The sequence below is a fragment of the Telopea speciosissima genome, chromosome 3, assembly GCF_018873765.1.
Source record: "Telopea speciosissima isolate NSW1024214 ecotype Mountain lineage chromosome 3, Tspe_v1, whole genome shotgun sequence".
Classification (NCBI taxonomy): domain Eukaryota; kingdom Viridiplantae; phylum Streptophyta; class Magnoliopsida; order Proteales; family Proteaceae; genus Telopea; species Telopea speciosissima.
This window is the reverse complement of record NC_057918.1, coordinates 49,855,108-49,877,931: the sequence shown is the minus strand read 5'-3', so window position 1 is coordinate 49,877,931 and position 22,824 is coordinate 49,855,108. Positions and strand designations below refer to the sequence as shown.

The 22,824-nt window shown below is 36.5% G+C and overlaps 1 protein-coding gene across 1 annotated transcript; it reads left to right on the top strand.

Annotated features, from left to right (window-relative positions):
* The first annotated feature begins 6,158 nt into the window (after window positions 1-6,158).
* LOC122655246 (beta-glucosidase 18-like) lies at window positions 6,159-17,379 on the top strand. The gene is made up of 10 exons (XM_043849455.1): window positions 6,159-6,244; window positions 10,372-10,447; window positions 10,551-10,625; window positions 10,765-10,852; window positions 11,391-11,646; window positions 11,851-11,966; window positions 15,104-15,353; window positions 15,797-15,899; window positions 16,824-16,932; window positions 17,154-17,379. Exons 2-10 carry the CDS (start codon window positions 10,387-10,389, stop codon window positions 17,377-17,379), a joined length of 1,284 nt encoding a protein of 427 aa, XP_043705390.1. The 5' UTR covers window positions 6,159-6,244; window positions 10,372-10,386.
* Window positions 17,380-22,824: the final 5,445 nt, after the last annotated feature.

Here is a 22,824-nt window from a genome sequence, read left to right as displayed (position 1 = left end):
TTTCTTTCTTCATCTTCCTATTTTTCTTACAAAAAACCTCCTAGGTTGGTTGGCTTCGAAGCTCACACACCATGCCCAATAGGTTCAACAGAGGTAAACCATATTAGTGGCAGCAGAAGCGACATGATATGAATACCGTTAAAAAAATTTAATAGAGGAACTTGATGAATACATGAGATAACAAAGCAACACTAGATTTGAAGGTTACTTAGAATGCACTAGTGGCACGCTCCTCCAAAGGATTGCAGCACATGCACTCGATCGTCGTCTACAGATTCTTTTCAATCCAAAATCTCATTTGTTCTACGTTCTTGAGGAAGAAAAAGATTTTCTTGCTCTTTCTCTCAAGCTTAATCCAAAATATAGTAATGTGTGCTACTAAATTTGGGTTAAGGCTTCTCTTTTAAAGAAAGATCATATCTTGAAGGTTTCAAATAGATAGACGAGATTGAACCACATTGAATGATCCTAAAGGGTGACCATTAAGTTATCCTTCACAAAAGCACGATACTACCAATGATGTAACCTGAAAACCCCCTGAGGTAGATATTTTGATTACATTTTACCTCTGCACTACCAACATCCACAATGCACACTCACAAGTATGGAATAAATAACCCATCAATAAAGCAAGCGCATTGAAAATTAAACCGCAAGTATCAATTCCAATGACTAATTAAAAAATTAAAACTCTTTTCAAATAATAATATTAAAAGTTAATATTACCGAGGCCCTAGATTTCGACCAATCATATTTTGACACATACATGGAAGTTCACCCTTTCGGGGTGCAAAAATCTTATTAAGGATTACCCCCATTCATGCATACACTTCATACAATGAACATCCAATGTGTATTTAGTCCTATCAATAAACATCAACCATTGGAACACCACGATTGCGTAAAATATAAACATAACAGTAAGTGCTTCTCAGGTATAAGAAAAAAAAAAACTACCGAAAATTCTCCTTTGTGAATACAACGGCAGTAAATCAAATCAGGAATTTCAATAGATCAAAATTATACACAATTACGTGTTTGCATTTATATTTCCATGCTAATTCTATTAGAGAAATATACAATGCTGTAATCCTAGAACAGAGTGCCCAATTCTATCCATAGTTGTGAACAAGTAATAAAAAATTAGACAATTGTACATTATTGAAATAATCATAACAAGCACATGAATGAGGATTGTAATATTTAATTTAATCTAATTAAATTGGATTTGATGGACACACATCAAATACAAATAATCCAACAAACCATAAGCTTGAATGATGGTTTGATGGAGTTAAATGCATAGTAGATCCTTTTTCTTCCTTCTCTTTTTTCCCATTCCTTCTATATCTTGAGTTTTCTTCAAACCCTTGATGTATTCTTTGAAGGCATAATATCAAATATTCTCTTTTCTAGCTTGAAGTCAATAATAGAACATTGAAGAATTGGGGATTCTTCGGTTTAAGCTCTTGGGAGCTTTCTTTAATTCCATTTCTTATTTTTTATTCTTGAAGAGTTATTGGAAATTAGCCCTAAAAATCATTTAAAAAGTTCAACAAAAGCCCTAATTTCGTGTTTGTTCCAACCACTTAGTTTGAATCGAAAACCAATTTGGTAGACTAACTTTGCTCACTCTGAAAGGCATAACTCTTTCTCTAATTATCCTATGAGTTGATCTACAGAGAAAGAGACTGGCCATTAGCTGAACAATTGTTGGGGTGCCTAACATCTCCCTAACTCGTAAATTTAAAATTACCCTGATATCTAGGGAAGACCTTTACCTTATCCATCACTAAGTGTGAGGATCCGTTCCCGCTGCACCGCAACACGTATGGTATTATACTCCTCAATGGAGAGAAGGAGTCTATGTGTCAATTAATGGGGGACAGGGGTCATGCAATCATAAGAGATGGAGTCAACACCTATGATTAAAGCCTAGGACCCAATTGGTGAAGTCCTGTAAAGGGCTACGAGATTCTGTTTGGTCTGGTTAGAGATTCGGGGTAAGTGGTCAGGTTACGAGAGTGGGAAGATGTTAAGCACCCACCTCGCCTAGGAAAACCGATCTTTCTACTAGATTTATGATTGCAAATGTTCTCCCTTTATGAATGTCCTATACCCATATGTACTAAATGATGATGCACAAAAATTTTAACTAAACTAAACTATATTATACCAACTACCATGTATACTTCACAGGAATACTTAAGAATTTACATTGTGCCGAAATTAAAGGTTAACGGTAGAAATATATACCTGTACGCTTTAAACCAGTGTAACTACAAAAAATGCAATGCGAAAGACATCCCTCGGCTCAGGTAGAGACAAATGACTGACTTTGTCCTCTGTTGGACAGAGTAATAGCTTACGAAAACTAAATCAGAAGGATTTCAGCAAAGTATGGGTGTCATATGAATTCAGAAGTCGACTACTCGATTCTCAGTCATAAAAGGTTTCCAAGGGTTGGGCAAAATAAAGGGTCGAAGGAGTCGGGTTTAGGAAACCCGAACTTCGGACAAGACGACAAGGCTCGAAAGCTCAAAAATTGGGTTGGGGAAGGCCCCAGAACAAGGGAAATGGAAAAAAGTCAAAAACTGGCCTCTGGAGGGCTCCCCTCTCCCAAAAACTTTGATGGTGCAAATGAGGGGGGGAGGGGGAGGGGGACTATTTATAAGCAAAAATGGGCGGGGTCGCACCTCGCGACAGGGCCACGCCTATCTACGGCACCGCATGGCGGGGCCGAGCCCATTTGCGGTGCCGTGTGGCAGGATCACATCCGTTTACGGTATCGCCTGGCGGGGCTGCGCCCATCTGTGGTGTCACCGTGTGTGTGGTGCACGCTCCACGACTGTTTTACGCTTTTTGGTGCTTTTACGGGGTTGGAGGATGGGTTTCTGGATTTTTTTCTCTTTCTTGACTCTTTATGAAATTGTCTTTCTGGGTGCTCCGCCCCCTATACCCCTTGGCAGGGGGCTACAACCCCCACGGCTTGCTAACCGGCTAGAGGGACCGCCGTGGTCAGAGAAGGTGAGCAGTACCTCTATCAACATTTGGTAAAAGGATCTTGTACATTATTTTTTAGGGATATGGGGGTGATATGGCTCATGTATGGGGTAAGGGTCCTTGGGGGGACGTCGTCAGTCATCTGTGTCCAGTTGTCATCATCGTCGGGGGTGGTGACAAACTTCAGCGTCTACACTAAGTCGAACATAGTCCTCCTCCTGGAAAAGGGGACACATTTATGGGTCTTTGACCCTAATCTAGGTGGCAACTCCCAAAAGAATAGAAACTCCAAAAGAAAAGATCCCTTTCTCCCTCTCTCACCAAGGAGGAGGACAAGATCCGTCGAACCTCAACATGAGCCTTTTTTCGAAGAAAGCAGCTTGGGAATCATGGTGTACAATCGTCTCTGATCCCCCTCCAAAGTTCATGTTTTTCTCCCCTTTTCTCTTCCACCCAAGGCAAAACTTGGAGTAAGAAAGATCTCTTACACCCATAATATGCAAGGACACCATAGGCAAGGATGTGGGCCACACCGGTTAGGTGTGACAGATAGGCAAAGACAATGGTTGAGTTTGCAGAAACAACATCAACATCAACGTTATTTACGGTGGCTTACGGAATCCAAGCCAATGTGGAGATTGTTGGGTTTTTATGTTTTATATTCTATAATGGTCCATATAATTATTATTATTGGGCTTGTATTTGAAACTGGGTCAGTTTTTGGGTCCATTACATGCACGGAGTAGAATTGTTTGTATAGGGATTAGGATTTTTGGGTTACTTACATATTGTCTTTGTGGGAAAAACCTAAGCACAAGCATGGAGATCACAAGAAGAGGTGGAGAGTGGTGTAGAGAGTTTTTTCAGGTATAGTGCAGAAATCGTTGGTTCTCTTAGGTGGATGTAGCCATTTGTGCTGAAGCACGTTAAATTCCTTATGTTTTGTATAATTATTTACTTAGTTTCTTCCTCAGGTGTATTCATTCCCAACAATTTGAATAAGGTTGAAACCCCAACAATAGTGAGAAAAAAGCTTTAGCATATGGAGGCCATGGTCATGCATCTAATTTGAGTATCTGAAGGCCAATTCTTGGGGAATGGCGTAAGTACTTTCATTGTAAGTTGAGTTGAAAAAACTCAAAAACCACCACTTGTTAAGTCTGTCTGATTGATCCTCTGAGAAAGGATCGAGTTGTATGTGGTGACCCAAGGAAATTTTTGGCTTGGCTGTGAGCCCAAGAAACAAAGTATAAAGGTTTTATTGGTACCTTGGGAAGCCAATAGTAGTAGTGGAAATCCAAAAGTTAGTAGCACTTGGTAGTGAACATAGGTCAAGGGTACCAAACCACCCTAAAATCTAATATCTTTTGTTGTGTATGCTTAGTAGTTTCTTTAATTCCTCTTAGTCCTTGAATGTGAATTGAAAAAGTGATCGAGATCCCAATATACAATTCACCCCCTCTTGAGTTGCCATAAAATATCCAACATCTTAGCCGCCCAAGAAAGTATGACGGTCATGGCACATAGATCGCGTGGCGGTACATCCAAAGTATAAAGGTTTTATTGGTACCTTGGGAAGCCAATAGTAGTAGTGGAAATCCAAAAGTTAGTAGCACTTGGTAGTGAACATAGGTCAAGGGTACCAAACCACCCTAAAATCTAATATCTTTTGTTGTGTATGCTTAGTTGTTTCTTTAATTCCTCTTAGTCCTTGAATGTGAATTGAAAAAGTGATCGAGATCCCAATATACAATTCACCCCCTCTTGAGTTGCCATAAAATATCCAACATCTTAGCTGCCCAAGCAAGTATGACGGTCATGGCACATAGATCGCGTGGCGGTACATCCAAAGTATAAAGGTTTTATTGGTACCTTGGGAAGCCAATAGTAGTAGTGAAATCAAAAGTTAGTAGCACTTGGTAGTGAACATAGGTCAAGGGTACCAAACCACCCTAAAATCTAATATCTTTTGTTGTGTATGCTAAGTTTTTTCTTTAATTCCTCTTAGTCCTTGAATGTGAATTGAAAAAGTGATCGAGATCCCAATATACAATTCACCCCCTCTTGAGTTGCCATAAAATATCCAACATCTTAGCCGCCCAAGAAAGTATGACGGTCATGGCACATAGATCGCGTGGCAGTACATCCAAATTTCAAATTTCAACCTTGACCAATATATGATTAAAATGACCAAAAAAAAAAAAAAAAAAAAAAAAAAAAAAACTCTAAATTCATGAAGAGGTCAAGTCTTTTGAGCACAAGGGGATAATGCCAATAATAAAGGGAAGAAGACTTTGTTTTGGGGGAAAGGCAACAACGTACACTATTATATATTAATCCAATTGCCAATCAAATCACTTTTCCATGTGATACAACTAAGTCGACTATATATGGAAAAAATTTTGCTGCTACACTTATAGCAAGAATGTTCCTGCTACAAGGTTGGCAGCCAAGGAAATGGAATAATTAACTTCCTTTTTGGGTTCATAAATACCCTTTTAGGTTTTAGTATTTTCTAAAATACCCTTTAAGATCCCATTTTCTTGTCTGCCAGCCTTGTAGCAGGAACATTCCTGCTACTAAGTGTAGCAGCAAAATTTCTTTCACTATATATAATGAGACTTATTTGGGTTTCCAACAGCTTTGGACAAAGTCCATTCTTTACCAACTGCATCCATTGACATCATATCACTCCAAAGCATGTATTACTTTTCAAGCAATTAAGAGATTTTTTTTTTTTTTTTTGGTAATAGCATTTTATTTATTAACGTGAAAACTCATGGTTGAAACAATAGAGGGTTGAGGGCAAAAGTAGGAGAAGAATACACGCATGCGTCACAGATAGAATAATAAAGTGGCATGATTCATTTGCTTAATTATATGAATAATTAGTACATTAATGTGTGCTTCATGCCACCCAAAGATCTCTAATGAAACAAAACTAACACCAACTGTATGACAGAATACCGTTTAAATAAAATATCTGTTTTTTGGATGGATGCTTATTGCTTCTATATAAACCTTATGAACTCAACAAAGATAGCGAGAACAGAAGGTGGCCTGGCCTTGCAGATATTACACAACTAATTAAGCAAAGCTTTGCAAGATGATGAAGATGATGAAATTCTTCTATGCAGTACTTGTTTGTTTTATTCAACTTATCTGTTTCACTAGTTGTGTCTTGCATCGCAGCCAGTTTCCTCCAACGTTTCTTTTTGGAACTGCAACCTCTGCTTATCAGGTGAGGAAATTACTCCAATATAATTTGTATTTTGGGCCAAGAAATCGTGAATTATGAAGTGAATGAGGAGAAATTTATGGTTTAAGAAGTTTTTTTGTGTGTGTGTGTGTGTGTATTGTTTGTTATTTTTGCTCTAAGTTGTCTACTAACATTGCTTATGGAATCACTTCTGATTTTGTTTTTGATGAACATTTTTTTAAGGGTATATCATGTTGTCATCAAGTAGGTGAACTAAGAAGTTGTACCTTTACTATTTTACCTCTTGTCCTATTAGCAAAAGTTATTTAACACAAGGGTAACGTTGTTATTTCATATGGACAATGATAGCTTTTGAAAATAACATAATGATAAGTCACTTTTAACTTATTTTGAAAACCAATTTTTATCCATGACTAAAATAACTGTTTAAAATAAAATGAGGGGAAAAAAGTTTACAATCTTGTTGTATCCAAGATTGGTTACAACAAGATTTTTCCTTTTTTTAATATTATTTGATACGTTTCTTTTTTCTTTGGTGAGGTGACGCATGTCATGATGTAATTTACTTTTTTTTGTTTTTTTTTTTTTTGAAGGAAAATAAGACTAAACACGTTCTCATTATGAGGTTCATAATGAGAACATTAGAATAAATGGATATTAACCAAGTTTACCATTCTCTTCCCACTCAAAAGCTTAGTTCAGAAGCAGCATCACAATATGCGCAATATTGTGGGTTCCAATGCTACTATTAGTACTTGAAAGTGGTTTATGGGTATAGATGTTCGATACACTAATAACATAGGGATTTTCTTATTGACACCCCCTAAGATAGTGTTGAGTTCCTCTTTAGCACGACAGGGAGTGTCGCACATTCAACGGCCAACAATGCTTGGGCACACAACCTAATAATCCGTCTGTGTGTTGGGCTGCGTGCCCAAGCACTGTCGGTCGTTAGATGGTGCGCTAGACTCCCTGTCGCGCTACAGATGACCCAAATCCCATAAGATATCAATAGATTTGTAACCTTACATTTGTCACTTTTTTTTCTCAAAAAATATTTAATATAGTATATAACGTCAAGGGTAAAAAAAGGATTTTACAAAAAATTAAAAATCATTCAATGCGACATTTAATCATTGAAAAGACTGCATTAAATGCTTTCGAAATATGACAAGGAGCAATTAAATGAAGGTTTCAAGTTCCAAACACACCTGTGGAGGTGTCATTTAGATAAGATGATAATATCCATGCATATTAATCATCATTTTCGTAATACCTTTTAGATGTGTTACATTTATAGAATTCAATTATTGGATATTATATTACCATGCAAATAGTAATAGTGCAAATTAAAAAGAATCTTGCACAGCCTCCATCATCACTCAGAGTAGAAAAAACAAAAAACTAGTTTTTTTGGTAATAAAAACCAAAAAACTAGTTACCAAAGCAATTAGTTGTAGGTCATATAGTCAAAATTGACTGTAGTCTTAGGTCCCATAGAACTCTAACTACATATTAAGTTTGAAATGAATCAAAATTGACTGTGACAATATAAAACTTTAATGAATTATCAAGAATAAATTTTTTTTGAAGGAACAAATGGATTATTGAAAATACAAGAAAAAGCATCAATACGTACACGAAAGCTGTAAATGATTGAATTTTTATAAATTTTTCATGTGAACAATATAGATAATTCTCTTTTTATTCAACAATCGGATTTTAAATCATTGTGGAACATTCATTAGTTGACCAATGGAGAAATGAACTGATGACCAAAAAAAAATAATTTAAAAGTACCATTATTGAAAGAAAAAAAAATCATTTATTATCTTATCGATCTTTTACCATATTAAATTCCATGGAGTTGTCATTATCTCTACCATCTGAGATTCTATTTTATTTATTTTTGGTAAAAAGATTCTATTTATTTTGTATTATCAAGTTAGTACATCTCTAGCACAATTTCAAGAGATTTTGACTATCATTTACAACCAATCTTGATTTATTCTATGCATCATTTCAGGTTGAGGGTGCTTATTTAGAAGGTAACAAAAGCCTCAACAATTGGGATGTGTTTACTCATCTTCCAGGTAGCTTTCAAATTATAATTATTTTCTTTAGAGAGAGAGAGAGAGAGATTTACCCATGGTTCTAAGTATCGATATCATATCGTCTTTATTGGACGATACGTACCGGTATTGCTAGTCACCAATACCGTATTGGTAGCACGGTATGTGTAATGGATAATATGGTCAGAAAACTCATTTTTTTAAGGGGATTTAAGGGTAACTTTGTCCGATACAGTCGATCCAGGCCGATATCATATTGATATTGTATCAATTTTGCAAGTTATCGATACCCGTTTCAATACCGAACACTAAAACCATGGATTTACCTCAGTTTCTTATATCAACACCCATTACCAGAGATTCCAAAATAATGAATTTATAGTTGAGATCCACAGCATTGGATGGTTATGGGTTACTTAATTGCGACTCTTGTTATTTATTGGATAACTAGTAGCAGAAAGAGAAGAAAAAAAAAAATAAAAAACTTCTTTGCTTTGTCTAAAAACAATTTATTTTTGCTTTATTTTTAAAGGAAAAATCAAAGATGGAGGCACTGGAGATGTTGCTGATGATCATTACCACCGCTACATGGTATATATGTGTCCATATATCCCTTTTTTATTTTTTATTTTTAAATCTTTGGGTATTAATCTTTTCTTTCTTATAAACTTCATAAAAACAGAAAAGGCTTTTTGATAGTTTTTTAACTCTCTTTGTTAGCATGCATTACAAGTCTTAATACTAGTAGGGGACCTATTTAGATACATGGTTTTAAGGGTAAATTATTTTTCTCCAATATACTTGTCCTATATTAATTTAAACTCTCCCGGTCAATCTTTTTTTTTTTTTTTTAATTCCCTACAAAAACAAATTTCAACCCAGTCATAATTATTTAGGCCCACGGCTGGGCAAGGGCTTTCTCAGGTTGGAACAAACTTTTAAACCTAATAAAAACCTAATAAAAAAACTTTCATGATCAATATCACACATAATTATGTCACTAACTCTAAATCATTATATATTTGGTTATTAAATTTCATTTTGCTTTGCATCTAAATCCTTTTGATTTGAAAAGTAAAATAAACATTACATATAAAAAGTATCATTACTAAATATGGATAAGAAATTTAAGTAGTTTATACAATCATATTTAGGGGTGAAACAAGTTGGGGTTTTGAAAACCCCAGCCCAACCCTGAATTCTCTTAGCTCAACCCAAGCCCAACCAGGTCCTGAGGTTGGGGTGAGCTATCTCAGCCCAGGCCCAACCTAGATCGGCCCTAATTGACCCTGATCGGACCAGGCTGGGCTCTGCTTTTTTGTCGTTTGCATCCTCCTATATGTTAAAAAAATGAGACATATGATTAGTGCTAATAGTGTTTGTTTCTTACTCCTTTTTGGGTTAGTAAACTTAAAAATATTAACTACTATTATTTACCATAGACCTTTTTTTGGTAAACCAATAGAATGAAATCATAAATAGATAATTAGAATTTAGACACAACCACCACATCATAACATAGGGCTGGGTCGGGTTGGGCTCAGCCCGAGGTCTCAACCCTGGCCTGGCCCGAGCTTGATCCTGGGTCTAAGAATTTCAACCTAATCCACCCTCAGGGTTAAAAAATTCAGCCAAGGCCCTATTCAGGCTCAGGGCGGGCTCAGGCCGACTGGGCAAAACTTACACCCCTAAGATTCATGTGGGATAATGATCACATAAGTTTCCTTTTTAGGTTTGAAATTTTCACTTCCCTTGCAATCACACGAAGCCGTAAGTAAAATGTCCATCAAACTAGCATCTTTGCAATACCTTTTATACATAACATTAGATGGAGAGGAGGATATTTGCTCCTATCTGATTTGAACTAATCTACTATCTCTCCATTTTTACCAGCCTTTAATCTATCTTCAATGCTTATTACATTTCAAATTTGTTTGGATTCAAGAGTCAGTCTTACTTGGATAAAGATATAGAACTTGTTGAGTCTTATTTGTCTTAAACTCCAATTGCTATTCCCATGCCTTGTATTTGGAATGTGACAGACACTCTCACTAAGCTATGACCTATGTAAAACAGGAAGATGTGGAGTTAATGCATTCCCTTGGAGTAAATGCTTATCGATTTTCCATTTCATGGTCCAGAATCCTACCAAGTAAGTACTACTGTATATGGACAATTCTTATTAGTTTTTAACATTTAAATTGAGAATATATATTACATGAAATTTATGCTTTATAAAATCTGTCTTAATGCAGAAGGTAGATTTGGGGAAGTCAATCCTGTGGGAATCGAATTCTACAACAACCTAATAAATGCCCTCTTATTACATGGTAAGTTTTTATTTAATTTAATTTTAAAATTAATGCAATAAATTAGTAATATATGGACATATAGATGTGTAATATTAGTCCATCACTCATAACCATAATTTTATATCATTTAATCTTTTTATCTTTGTCACCAAACTAGGGATACAACCATTTGTAACATTGCACCATGTTGATTTTCCTCAAGAACTTGAAGATCAATATGGCTCATGGTTGAGTCCAGAAATGCAGTAAGTATCAATACATTATTTTTAGTTCTTTTTTTGAGAGCGTATGAATTACACCCATATAGGTGTATTTAGAACTTGACACCTTCTTTAAATTGTCCCTTATCTTATTCTCAAAACTTCTTAAAGTTAGGGACATAAAAAGCTTTTCAAAAATAATTTGAAAGCAATGACGTAGGATTATGTCATTATCAAAAGATGACATCGGCATGCACATTTTTTGAGTAGGCACATGAAATGATAATATTTACCATCATTTGAAAAAAAAATTTGTGCTTCACACTTAAAGGGCAAAAAGAATAAAATTACAAATTATTTGACACCTTTAAGAGTGTCAATACGAAAATCCTTTGTTTTTATTTATGACAATTACTCTCAAAACTAGCCATTCATTAGATTCTTTATTTTACATAACATAGAACTATAGATCATTTAGGTAGGATTGTATTAGAAATTAAGTAGATGATGATCTCAATGTTTTTCTATGCTAATAATTTACTACTAATTTAGATTATCTAATTTAATTTCATTATTTACACAGACAAGATTTCTGGTATTTTGCGGAAGTGTGTTTCAAAGCTTTTGGCGATAGAGTAAAATATTGGGTAACAATGAATGAGCCAAACCTCATGACAAAACTGGGTTATATGGTTGGCGAAGTCCCACCCAATCATTGCACCAAACCCTCGAATAACGGTTGTCAACATGGGAACCCAGCGCATGAACCCTATGTCGCTGCACACAATATGATATTATCACATGCCACTGCAGTAGACATCTATAGGAGAAAATATCAGGTAAAATATTGTGTCCTTCATATGGTTAATTAATTAGCTATCAAATTGAATGTTTTTACAAATCAGTTCTTATTATATTAGTGTGAAAATATTGCTTTAATTATTTGTTAGAGTTCATAAGAATGAATTTCTAGTGTATTACAAGAGAGTTTTTCTTGGAATCTGATGCAGCAAGCATTTTTATTTTTGTTTCCTTTTAAAAAGCTTAAGCAAGGAGGTATGATTGGGATCGTTCTACATGCATTGTGGTATGAACCACTTAGAGATACTGTAACAGATCGCTTAGCAGCAAAACGGGCTGTTGCTTTCTTCAATGCATGGTAATCAATTCTAAACTCATGTATGGATGTAAGATGATGGACTTAATTAAGTAAGTTTGAAGAAAATAAAAAAAAAATTGATATTAATGGTACAAATAAAATAAGAAATAGGGCATGTCGCTTCATTTATGACACTATCTTTAAAATATTGATTTTCTCTCAATATCTTGTAAAAATAAAATGATGTACTTTAAAGAAATGCTGTTTTTAGCATACAATGCATTTCGCATAAGTTTGAAACAAAACAACAAAAGTAGGCATGTCCATTTTTTTCCAAAAATAATCGGGAATTGCATTGTGTTTGCAAATACAGCCGGTGGCTCCGGTATCCATAAGGACATCGAGGGAATAAGGTTTGAAATCGGGAAAAGAAAAATCGCCTTTGACATAGGTATAATTTTTTGGATTTTGAGAGGTCTGAAAAATGATATCCGTGTCTGCCGTAATTGACATATAAATATTGCCTACACTAAAAGAAAACAGACCTTACAAGCTTTCCAAAGCAATTGATGGTTTGCAAAAATATCTTTTTGATCGATCATATCTATGTTATATAAACACAACCATACAAGTGTCTGATATAAGCACATCCTAATAAAAGGATGTTCCATATAAAAATCTATTTTTATTTTAGTAAACATATGATGTGTGACTATTCTATCTTATCTTTTAGCACAAGAATTAATAAAGGAAGAAACACAGAAATGAAGGTAGACAACTAATAAACCATTGAACCTATTGTTAGAAATCATTAAAATACTTATTTGAATATAATTAAGGAGATCAAACTTTTGATCTTAATCTTAAAGAAAATTAAACAAATAATGTTCTATATTTATTAAAAAATGAATCTAATATAATGGTTTCTACCAAAAAAAAAAAAAATCTAATATAAGCTAAACACATTATATGCCATGTGCTATTCCCAGCTTGGCAAGAGCTTTAAAGTATTACAGGAATCTCATGAGAAGTGGCATTGACCTCTACTCTTGCAAAGGCAAACTCATCATGAGTGTTTTCGGTTACACTCCAAAATATTATGAATTTATTAAAAGAAACTCCTAAACTCTAATATACAAAAATAAGGTGCATTAACTTATAGGAGTAATCCTTTTTTTCATTAAAAAAAAAACCATTTAAACGATATTTTTTTAGGAACAATTTTGACACTCTTATTACTATAAATCCAGTTAATATTTTTTGTATGTTTTTCTAAATCATTCTTATTGTGTCACTGTCACACAAACCTAAAACCTTAAAACGTATACACTCGATAGCTTTAATCTTCCAATCCTAGCAAAATCCATCAAACTTTTTCCAAAAAGGAATCCTGCCATATGTCTAGGCATCCAAGTGGATTTTTTGAGGTGTAGGCATTGATCGCCTTAATGGTATCGAACGCTTTGGTCCTTATTTATTTCAAATATACATTTACTTAAGATATTATTATTAAATAAATAAATACCCCCTATTTGAATCCAATAAAAATAGTTAAAAAATAAAATTTTAAAAGGATAAAAAGTCAACCATTGTTCAAGAACAAAAACTAAATTTTTAACGATAGGTGAATTTTTCAACTTTCTAATGCTGGAGTTCTTCTCAAATCTAAAAATTTCACAAATCTTAATATGGTAAAACATTGCTAAAAACAAAAAAAATAATAAAAAATTCATTTATTTTAATATTTAAAAATATATTTTATTCAAAACGATTTTGATAGCCTTCACCAAATAAGATTTGACAGGAGAATAACTCCTTCAATATAAATCAAATTTAAGCAATCTTGGATTTGTTGGAAAGTTGACTTTGTGTTCTACCTAATACAAAAAGTCTTATGTAAAAATAAAATCATTTGACCAGTCAAACATCTTAAAGAACAAGAGCATTTCTCTAAATTGAGAGAAGTTTAATTGCTTATAGATAAGATTGTATTTTCTAAGAATATGCTAAACCAAATGTGAGACTAGGTATACCATGACAGTGACTAATTCCAAGAACAACATAAACCAATTGTATGTTTTGATTATTTCAAACTTCTGATAGCTTACTTCTTCAGTTCTACTGTCTTCTAGTTCCATGTTGATTTTTGATGATTTGATGTGGCTCAATATTGATTTTCAATGACTTGATGTGACTTAATGTTTATTTTTGATGACTTGATGTAGCTTAATGTTGATTTTTAATGACTTCATGTGGTTTAATGTTGATCTTTTATGATATAAAGTATATATTGTAACATACTAAATAATGTTAGAAAAGAGGGGAAATAAAAAAAAAAAATTATATATTGTAACATACTAAATAATGTTAGAAAAGAGGAGAAATAAAAAATAACACTTGGGCGCCTTGGTCGCCTAGGCAAGCGCTTTATCGCCTAAGCGCTTAGGCACCCCTCCATCGCCTTGGGTAACCTTTCCACCTTAACAATTATGAATCCCGCTAGAGAAACTTCCCTTCTCCAAAAAGGGGGGGGGGAGAAGAAGACTACTCATGCCCTCACCGTCACTTTTTTTCCCCAGTTCAAAACACAATAGAAGACATTGTTTACAAAGCCTGACAATTAAGGGGTTTATATAGATCTACACCACCACCGCCACTCTAAATATCGTATTAATTTCTATTAGGATTTAATAAAAACTTAGTATAATATAGGTAAAGTTTGTTGGGGTCAGTCCTCCCATAGAAGCTTCTATGCACTGACCACATAATGTACCACATGGTAGGATGATTTAACATATCCAATCATTGAATAGGAGGGCATGGGCTAGATTAGTCACTTGTCAGTTTTCAGCAAAAAAAACTCAATCATTTACCTCCCCGTATATTTACATCTTTCCCTTTTACTTTTAGTCATCCACTTGTTTTCCAAAATATAATGAAACTTTAAAGCTTTATACTATAATAGGCATCTCCATTAAGTTCAAATTGGATAAGTAATCAAGGTACAATATAACCTACTTGTATATACAAAAACTATGTTCCTAATATCCCAATCAACTTTCAAAGACTTCTAGTTCGAGATCAGATAAACACCCTTAGAGTTGGAGCCTTAAGTTGTTTTGTTTTTATCCCTAAATCTATGTGTGCTATCATCAATTATTTTTCTTATGAATTATTTATATGATGTATGTTTGCAGGATTTTGGATCCCATAATGTATGGCGATTATCCTATTGAAATGCGTGAAATTTTGGGTCCACTGTTACCAACATTCTCATTACAAGAGAAGGAGAAGTTAAAGAACAAATTAGACTTCATTGGAATTAATCATTATACAACTCTCTATGCACAAGATTGCTTGTTCTCTCAATGCAACTCTAAGCCTTCACAAGAGGATGCATTTGTGAATCCTACAGGGGAAAGAGACGGTCGTCCTATAGGAGATCCGGTAAGTGAAGATAAGTAGTAGATGTACTTAGTTCAAACAAAGTAAATTGTAACTAACTGGAAAATAACTAGAAAAATATAATAGTCATAACAATTTAACTTCTCTAGGTTAATCAAGCTTTGAATGGCAACACTTGGACCTTTCCTTTTTCATTGGTGGGGGCGAGGGATGGGGAGAGGAGCAAGAACAATATAGGGTTTTGGGTATGATTTTTTTTTTGGGGTACTAGGTTTATAATTTGACCAATCATAATAGATCAAAGTATCTTAAAAAATTAGGCCCAAATTTATTATCTACCTTTAGTGCACGTCCATTTGACTGCAAGTATTTTTGTGGTACCTTTTTTACTAAGAAACTGTCAATCCCAATAAAAGTGTCTATAATCTCTATTTGTCATTTTGATAAGTTCACTAATCAACCTTAATGCATTTTCCCTTTTCTAGACGGCAATGAAAGAGATTTATGTGGTTCCTTACGGTATGGAGAAGATTGTCATGTACTTCAAAGAAAGATATAACAACACTCCGATGATTATCACTGAAAATGGTATGATATATAAACTTAATGCATTTTTTTTTGGATTGCTGCTCTATGCAGAATATATAGAGAATTATATCTCTGGTTTGCACAAAGTTCTTGGCATGTGGCAGATCAGATGCAAAGGAAATTTTGTGGAAAGAAAGACCTAATGTCCTACTCACATATCTAGTTTTAGCCAAACAGAGTTGGCCAAGTGGCAAAATACAACTTCGAAAAATCCAACACTATGGAAATGGTGCATGCCAGTAATGGACACTGAAAAATACAAGGGTTCATGAACATAAATTGGGATGTATATGGTTTGAATTTGAGTATGAAATTTGATCCTTGGAAAATCTAAAACATCTTCTAGATAGATATCCAATGGCTAGAATTGCCACATAACCCTTTCACGTTGCACAATGTAGGTGTGCAAAATCAAGTAAGATTTTTTAGTCTGTGCATAGTAGAAAAAAGTTCTAGGAAATTGTCCTAAGACATGTGTATCAAATGAGCATGTTATCAAGCATGGCAAGGATGTCATGGTTATAATGGGACACAGTTATGTAAGAATGTGGGACCTATTGAAGATTCCAACCATGAGTGATATATTAACTTGTAGGGAGAGTGTTTCCTGTCTAGGAGCTAGCGTAGCCTACGCCACGAAGAAATTCCAATCACTGCCCCCCGAAAAAAGGAATCATTATAGGGGACAGAGATGTCATTTCAGGGAAGGGGAGGAGAGACATAGGGTTTGGTAGTGTAGGATATGCTTGTGGACATAAAACATTGTCCCTAACTTTTATGCCTAACAGTAGACAACTTACATTGTAAAGCAATTTAAATCATAAAATCAGTCCAACTATGTATTTTTGTTTTTTTTCCAATAATTTCTAACTATATGCATTTTTGCACATATACTTGTAACCTAATAATATACTTTGTTTGTAGGTTATCCTGATGCAAGCTATCCGAATGCTCCTGTCGAAGACTTACTCAATGACACAAAAAGAGTAGAATATCTAAGTAGCTATTTGGCTTCCCTAACTATAGCTATGAGGTATGTTATTAGTATTCACACGAACATATAATTTTTTTTTATAAAGTTAATCGGACGTCTCCGAGGAGATTTTTTTTTTTTTTTTTTTTTTTTTATAATTATCAGCTAGCAAAACAGATTAAGAATTGGCACTTGTGTTTTCATTTTATATATATATGATTTATTGCGTGAGTATTTTTTCTCCCTAATGCTCACAGACAGTAGTACTTTCATATTTACAGAAATGGAGCTGATGTGAGAGGCTACTTCATATGGTCTCTATTTGACAATTTCGAATGGAACAGTGGATATTCTTTGCGATATGGGCTTCATTATGTGCAGTACAATACATTGGATAGAATAGAAAAATTATCTGCAAAATGGTACAAAGAATTTCTTAACGGGGAGAATACAATGAAACAAAGCACCCACAGTGACTTTAAAATACGAAGACTTCTATTATCATAGTCCGATGGAACTTGTGTATATAATTCTTCTTCTACGCTAGATGTATACTTGTATTATATATGTGATTTCTTGGGATGCTCTTTGTAGACCTAGATTTCATTTCTCTAGGTAATGTAGGCAGAGGATGTGTGAGACCGGGAGAGTGAATTGCCCAAACACAAAGTATGTAAATGTGGACAAAATAATAAAATGAAGAACAAAATAAAAAAAAAAAAGATAAATATGGGCTAAAACATTTCTCTTCAAGGATGTGTAATAACATTAAGGGATTGCAATCTCTTCAAGGATGCAATGAGGAAAACGTCAACTCTTCTAGGTTGATGGAAAAACTCTTCTAGGCTTTTCTAGGGGATAAACTCTTCAAGGTTCAAGAATACATCTTGGTTCAAGGGAAATGCTATAGAAACTTTTATTCACAAATCTCTAGTCTCTTACAAACAAGATAGGTAGGCCTTTTATAAGCAAACACAAAGCTAAACCCTAAGAGCTCCTACGATATCTTAACCGTCCATTTACAATAAGCTTCAAAGGTTTACACCTTGATTTGGGAAAACTCTAAAGCTTCTTAACTTTCTTGTTGGTTGCTCCAAGCAATAAGTACAATGTCTTGATTCTTGTTTCAAGGTGTTGATACTGTGAGGGCAATATGGCATGGCAGGGAATTGCCACATGGACTCCACCTCGTCGCCTCGGTGGGGGTAGAGGCGAGAGGGGCGAATGTGAACGTTGGAGTCGCTACTTAGAGGAGTGTCTAGGATCCAAAATTTAAATATAATGACTCTCATGTTGTGCCCATTTGGGATTGATTGGTCCATTAGTCTGGGTATGAGTCAAGTTACAGTTTGGGTAAGGTATTAGGCACCCTAGTCTGCTCAAAATTGACGGTCTTTCTATTGCTAGACAAGGTTGGGTTATAACATGCTTTTGGGGAGAAAGCGAGGAACAAGTAAAGTGAATAAAATGCGAGGAAAATGAGGAAGTATACCTGGACGCTTGGCTGCATGGTTAGAGTTAGTATACAGGAATGTAAAATAATCGGGACTCGAATCCTAGATAAACCTAAGCATGACAAACACTAAGCTAAACATGATGATGTGATGAAGGTATCAGAATGTATGTGCAAAAAGATACTAGTACGTCGGTATTATGAATGCTATCATGAGGGAGTCCTATACTACGGGGGATGAGGATCATGGAGAGATGCATGCACACAAGTGAGATATAACATAAAAAAACCAAAAAAAGGAAAAAGAAAAACTAGTGTGTGTGATCACCATCTAGAGAGATGGGATCTCCTTCTTCCAGAGATGCAAAATGAAATAGAAAGGGGAAACCACGTATATGAAACAAAGCTTACAAAAATGAATGAAAGCCTACCTAGTTTGAAGATGACCAAAACGGATGTGTGGAGGTTTCCCTTTTGTAACTCAGGAGATTTGTATGTTGAGTAAGTATCGCAGCTTGTGGTGGCTTCTATAGTCTCTTTGCAACACTTCATTGTCCAAGATGCGAGAACAGCGGAATGATGTCTCTAGCCTTAATCTTGAAGTTTCAAGTAGGTTTAGTATCACTCAAGAGGTGGGGGAGGCAATAGACTAAGGCCAAGTGAAGGGCCAAAGGCCAAAAACTCAAAGCTCTTGAATAGGGGGTTAAGATTGGGGCAAACAAGCTCCAAACAATGGGTAATTGGACTAGGGACCCTCCTCAATGTGAGAGGGGGTATATTTATAAAAGTAGAGGGGTGTGTGCACTCCCAAATTCGTGTAAGGATGCTAAGTGTGATCTGGATCATCTAGGGAGTTCTTGCATTGACGGTGGGTGTGCAGTCAAGGTAATGGCCACTGGGGTGTGGGAAAGTGTTTAGTTGCCTTAGGGAATGTTTCTTGGGGCCTAAGGGAGCCAAGATTGAGATCTAAGTTTCCAAATTCGAGCTAGGACACGAAAGGAATCGTGATCAGATTAAAAAATGGTAAGTTTTGGCTTCTCGGATTTGCATAGATTCGATACTGAAATTGCCCGAGTTGACTTCAAAATGGAGTGAAGTCGATATTGAGTGGATATCGATGAACAACACTCAACATCGATGGATAGTGCTCAACTGTCGAATTTCATTGTCTGAATATCGAAGTAAATTAGACAGTAGAAAGGTTCTGCCCGACAGTCAAATGGAATGGGTCGGTGGGCTTGGTGTCGACTTGGGGCCTTTAGGTGTCGACCTAGGTTTCGGTGTCGATGGGGATGAAATGGGTCGTATGGACTAGGCTAGTTCCAAGGGGTCTAGTTCAGGGCTAGCCTTTCCAAGAGATCTTAGAGGGCTTGGAAGCTCTGGTTTGGGCTCCGGCAAAGGGGAATAGACGATCGGTAAATGAATTCAGGAAGTGCACACTGAGGCTACATCCATAGATACACCGGCTCTAGGCCTTGGAGGGTACTCATCTTCGTTATAGGAAACCTCTGGGGGAAAGACAAAATGAGGTGTCTACAGATTGCCCCTCTTTGACTGAGACTGTGCAATAGTTGTAGGTCAAAGAAATGATTTTGCGAGACACTTCATTATGTCAGATTGAGAGAAAGCTTGCCAGTACCTTACTCAGGAACACTGGAGTGCGGGGATAGAGGCGTACCTGCACAAATGACTCCATTGGTTGAACTTTTAGTAGTGCTCGGGCAGCTAATAGTATGGGCTGCGCTAACCGGAGTGACGAGATTGGTCGATAGTATGGGCCCTTCTATTGGGATTGTAAATAGTATCTGCCATGGTACGGGCGTACTGGGAAATATTGCTGTTGATAGGGCAAGAGTGCTTGTGAGGATCGCCAATAGTACTACCGTGTTGGGATAAATTCGTTGTTGGCAGGGCGTGGTGCATTTGAAGGTTTCCAATAGTACGGGCACTCCTGGGGATAAATTTGCCATTGACAGTGTGTGGTGCAAGGGTAGTTTTATAAATGCCACAGGTGACTGTACAGTTCTAGCCATAGTAAGGGAAGACTGGGAATTTTATCGGTGCAAGGGTGTGTGGGATTTGTTGATTAGGATCCCAAGTTAGTCAGTGCCGATGTGCAGGCGTGATTAGAAATTGGAATCTTGCTTAATTACGGGTGCATGCCACGTGTAAGGTGGGTATTGGCGTGCTAGGGGTGCCAAGTCACCATGGGGGTGGACCCACTTGTGCAAATTTTGAAATTTGGCGGCAAAGTGCCTTGTACAACAGTAAAAATGGCTTCTTTGACAATGAGAGCCTGCGTCGACATCGAAGTGCTTTATTCGACAGTGCGTCGATGTCGAGGGTGACCCTGTTCGATGTCGATTCTGTGCGGAATTTGCTATCTATAAATACGAAGAGTCACTTTCCAAAATCATTTCCATCTTGATTTTCTCCAAGAGCTTAGGGTTTTCAAGGGGATTTTCCATCATTTGAGGCCGTGTGACCTTATTTGTGGATCAAATCCTTTGATCTTGGGTGCAAATTGATTGGCTTGTCCTACTCTTTATTTCCATCCAAGTGGAATTTTGAGAAAAATCCCATTTTATGAGTTGTTCTGGTTCTTCTCTTGTTTCTTATGTTGTTCTTCACTATGTCTGGCCAAGAACCTCCCAAGAGGCCATGGAGTTCGAGCATTGTGACACATGAAGGAGATGATACTGCTCATCGTCCAGAGATTGATCTGGATGATGATGTGTTAAGCGATTGTGAGGGGTCCTCAAGGGCTCAATTGTACGAGGGCCACCGCCTTCGAGATACGCCCACGCATATTTGTAACAATGCATGGAAGCCATCGAGAGTAAGCTTTCAAATTCTTTGTGCTTGGTTCTGTAGTGCTTGCTTGTAATGTGATGTGCTTCTGATTAATTTTTGGAATGCTCTGTTTGTTTTCTTTGCCTTGTATATGAATTCTTGTACTGTTTGTGCTTACTATGCCATGAAGGTTTTCATGTATTAATCTTGTTTGAATCCTATCAATTAAGTGGCTTCATTGTATATGTTCAAAACTCTTTCTGGCCTATTAGGATCAACTATAGGTTTATTTTATGGATTTTTATCTAAATGACAATCCATTTTGGTGCCAAACCGATGAAGTATGTAATCCCTAATTGAGTGCCTATGTGAGGGATTCTATTGAGTGGACTTTTCTGATTGGATTCCACTGGGGATTAGTGGCATTCTTTGCTTGCTGTGTTGATTCTTGGGGATTTATTTGACCCTAGCTTAGGTTCTTATATGGGGAGACCCATTTTGGAACCGATGCTTGATACTTGGGTTCTTTGTGCTGACTTGAACCGGATGCCTTTTCTGATTTGACTCCATGGGGATTTTGATCTAGTTTTGAACTCTGCCTTGCTTTTATGTGTAGAACCCTGTGACCTACCATAAGTATGGGTCTCATGCAATTGTTCATAGCTAGTATAACCAGCTATGTGGTGCTGTTCAGAGGTGGATAGTAGCTTTCGGCTTTGAGGATCTAGCTCTCCTGCAGACTAGGTCCTTCGACACATCTTTAGCTCAGGCTCTGGCTGAGAGGTGGTGGCCCACTACTCATGCTTTCCATCTGCCTATCGGTGAGATGGCCATTACGACCCTCTGCTACTTTCTGTATACTGACCTCTCATTTGGTGGTGAGGTTGTGATAGGGTGCCTTGGCGGTTTGGAGAAGTTGAAGAAGCAGCTCGGGTTCCTTCCCCCTAATTCGAATGTGGTGGTGCAATGGTTTTGTTGCACATGGGAGAATAAGATGGCGATGGACTCCACCAACCGTGACACGATTGATCAGCTGGCGAGGTGTTTCATCCTCTATCTCTTAGGGAACACCTTGTTCAGCAGCAATGGTATGAGGATCCATATTTCCATGGTGTGGTACTTCAGAGATCTATCAAAGGTGAAGACTTTAGATTGGGCTGGGGTAGGCTATGCCCACCCCAGATTCTAATGTGGCGGTGCAATGGTTCCGTCACATGTGGGAGAAGAAGACGATGACGGACTCGTCCAGCTGTGACACAATTAATCAGCTGGCAAGGTGTTTCATCCTCTATCTCTTGGGGAATACCTTGTTCACCAGCAGTGGTATGAGGATCCATGTTTTCATGGTGTGGTACCTCAGAGATCTGTCGAAGGTGAAGATTTTTTATTGGGCTAGGTTGGGCTATGCCCACATGCTGAGGACATTGGATTCCTTGGCCATGCAGCACACCCAGTGCATCGGTGGCACTCGGTTTGTGCCAGAGGCAATCCGTTGTTCATTCCTATATTTCCTTGCATTTGTTTGGACTTGATCTGTATCTATACTAATTCTTTGTCTTGGCTACAGTGTTGTTGTTATGACCACCTAGGGGTACATGCTCCTAGAGTGAGATCTCGGGATGACTCTTTCTTTCCAAGGATGGGGATGTAGTTAGCTCATAAAACCCATCCCAAGGAGAGGATTGTCCCAATATCTGTTGTCAATG

What these genes read in the sequence shown, in the direction of transcription:
- LOC122655246 (XM_043849455.1), top strand. Translation starts at nt 10,387, where the DNA reads ATGCATTCCCTTGGAGTAAATGCTTATCGATTTTCCATTTCATGGTCC. An exon ending in ATGGTCCAGAATCCTACCAA is followed by an intron (nt 10,448 to 10,550) that starts GTAAGTACTACT and finishes GTCTTAATGCAG; the next exon opens with AAGGTAGATTTGGGGAAGTC. An exon ending in GTCGTCCTATAGGAGATCCG is followed by an intron (nt 15,354 to 15,796) that starts GTAAGTGAAGAT and finishes TCCCTTTTCTAG; the next exon opens with ACGGCAATGAAAGAGATTTA.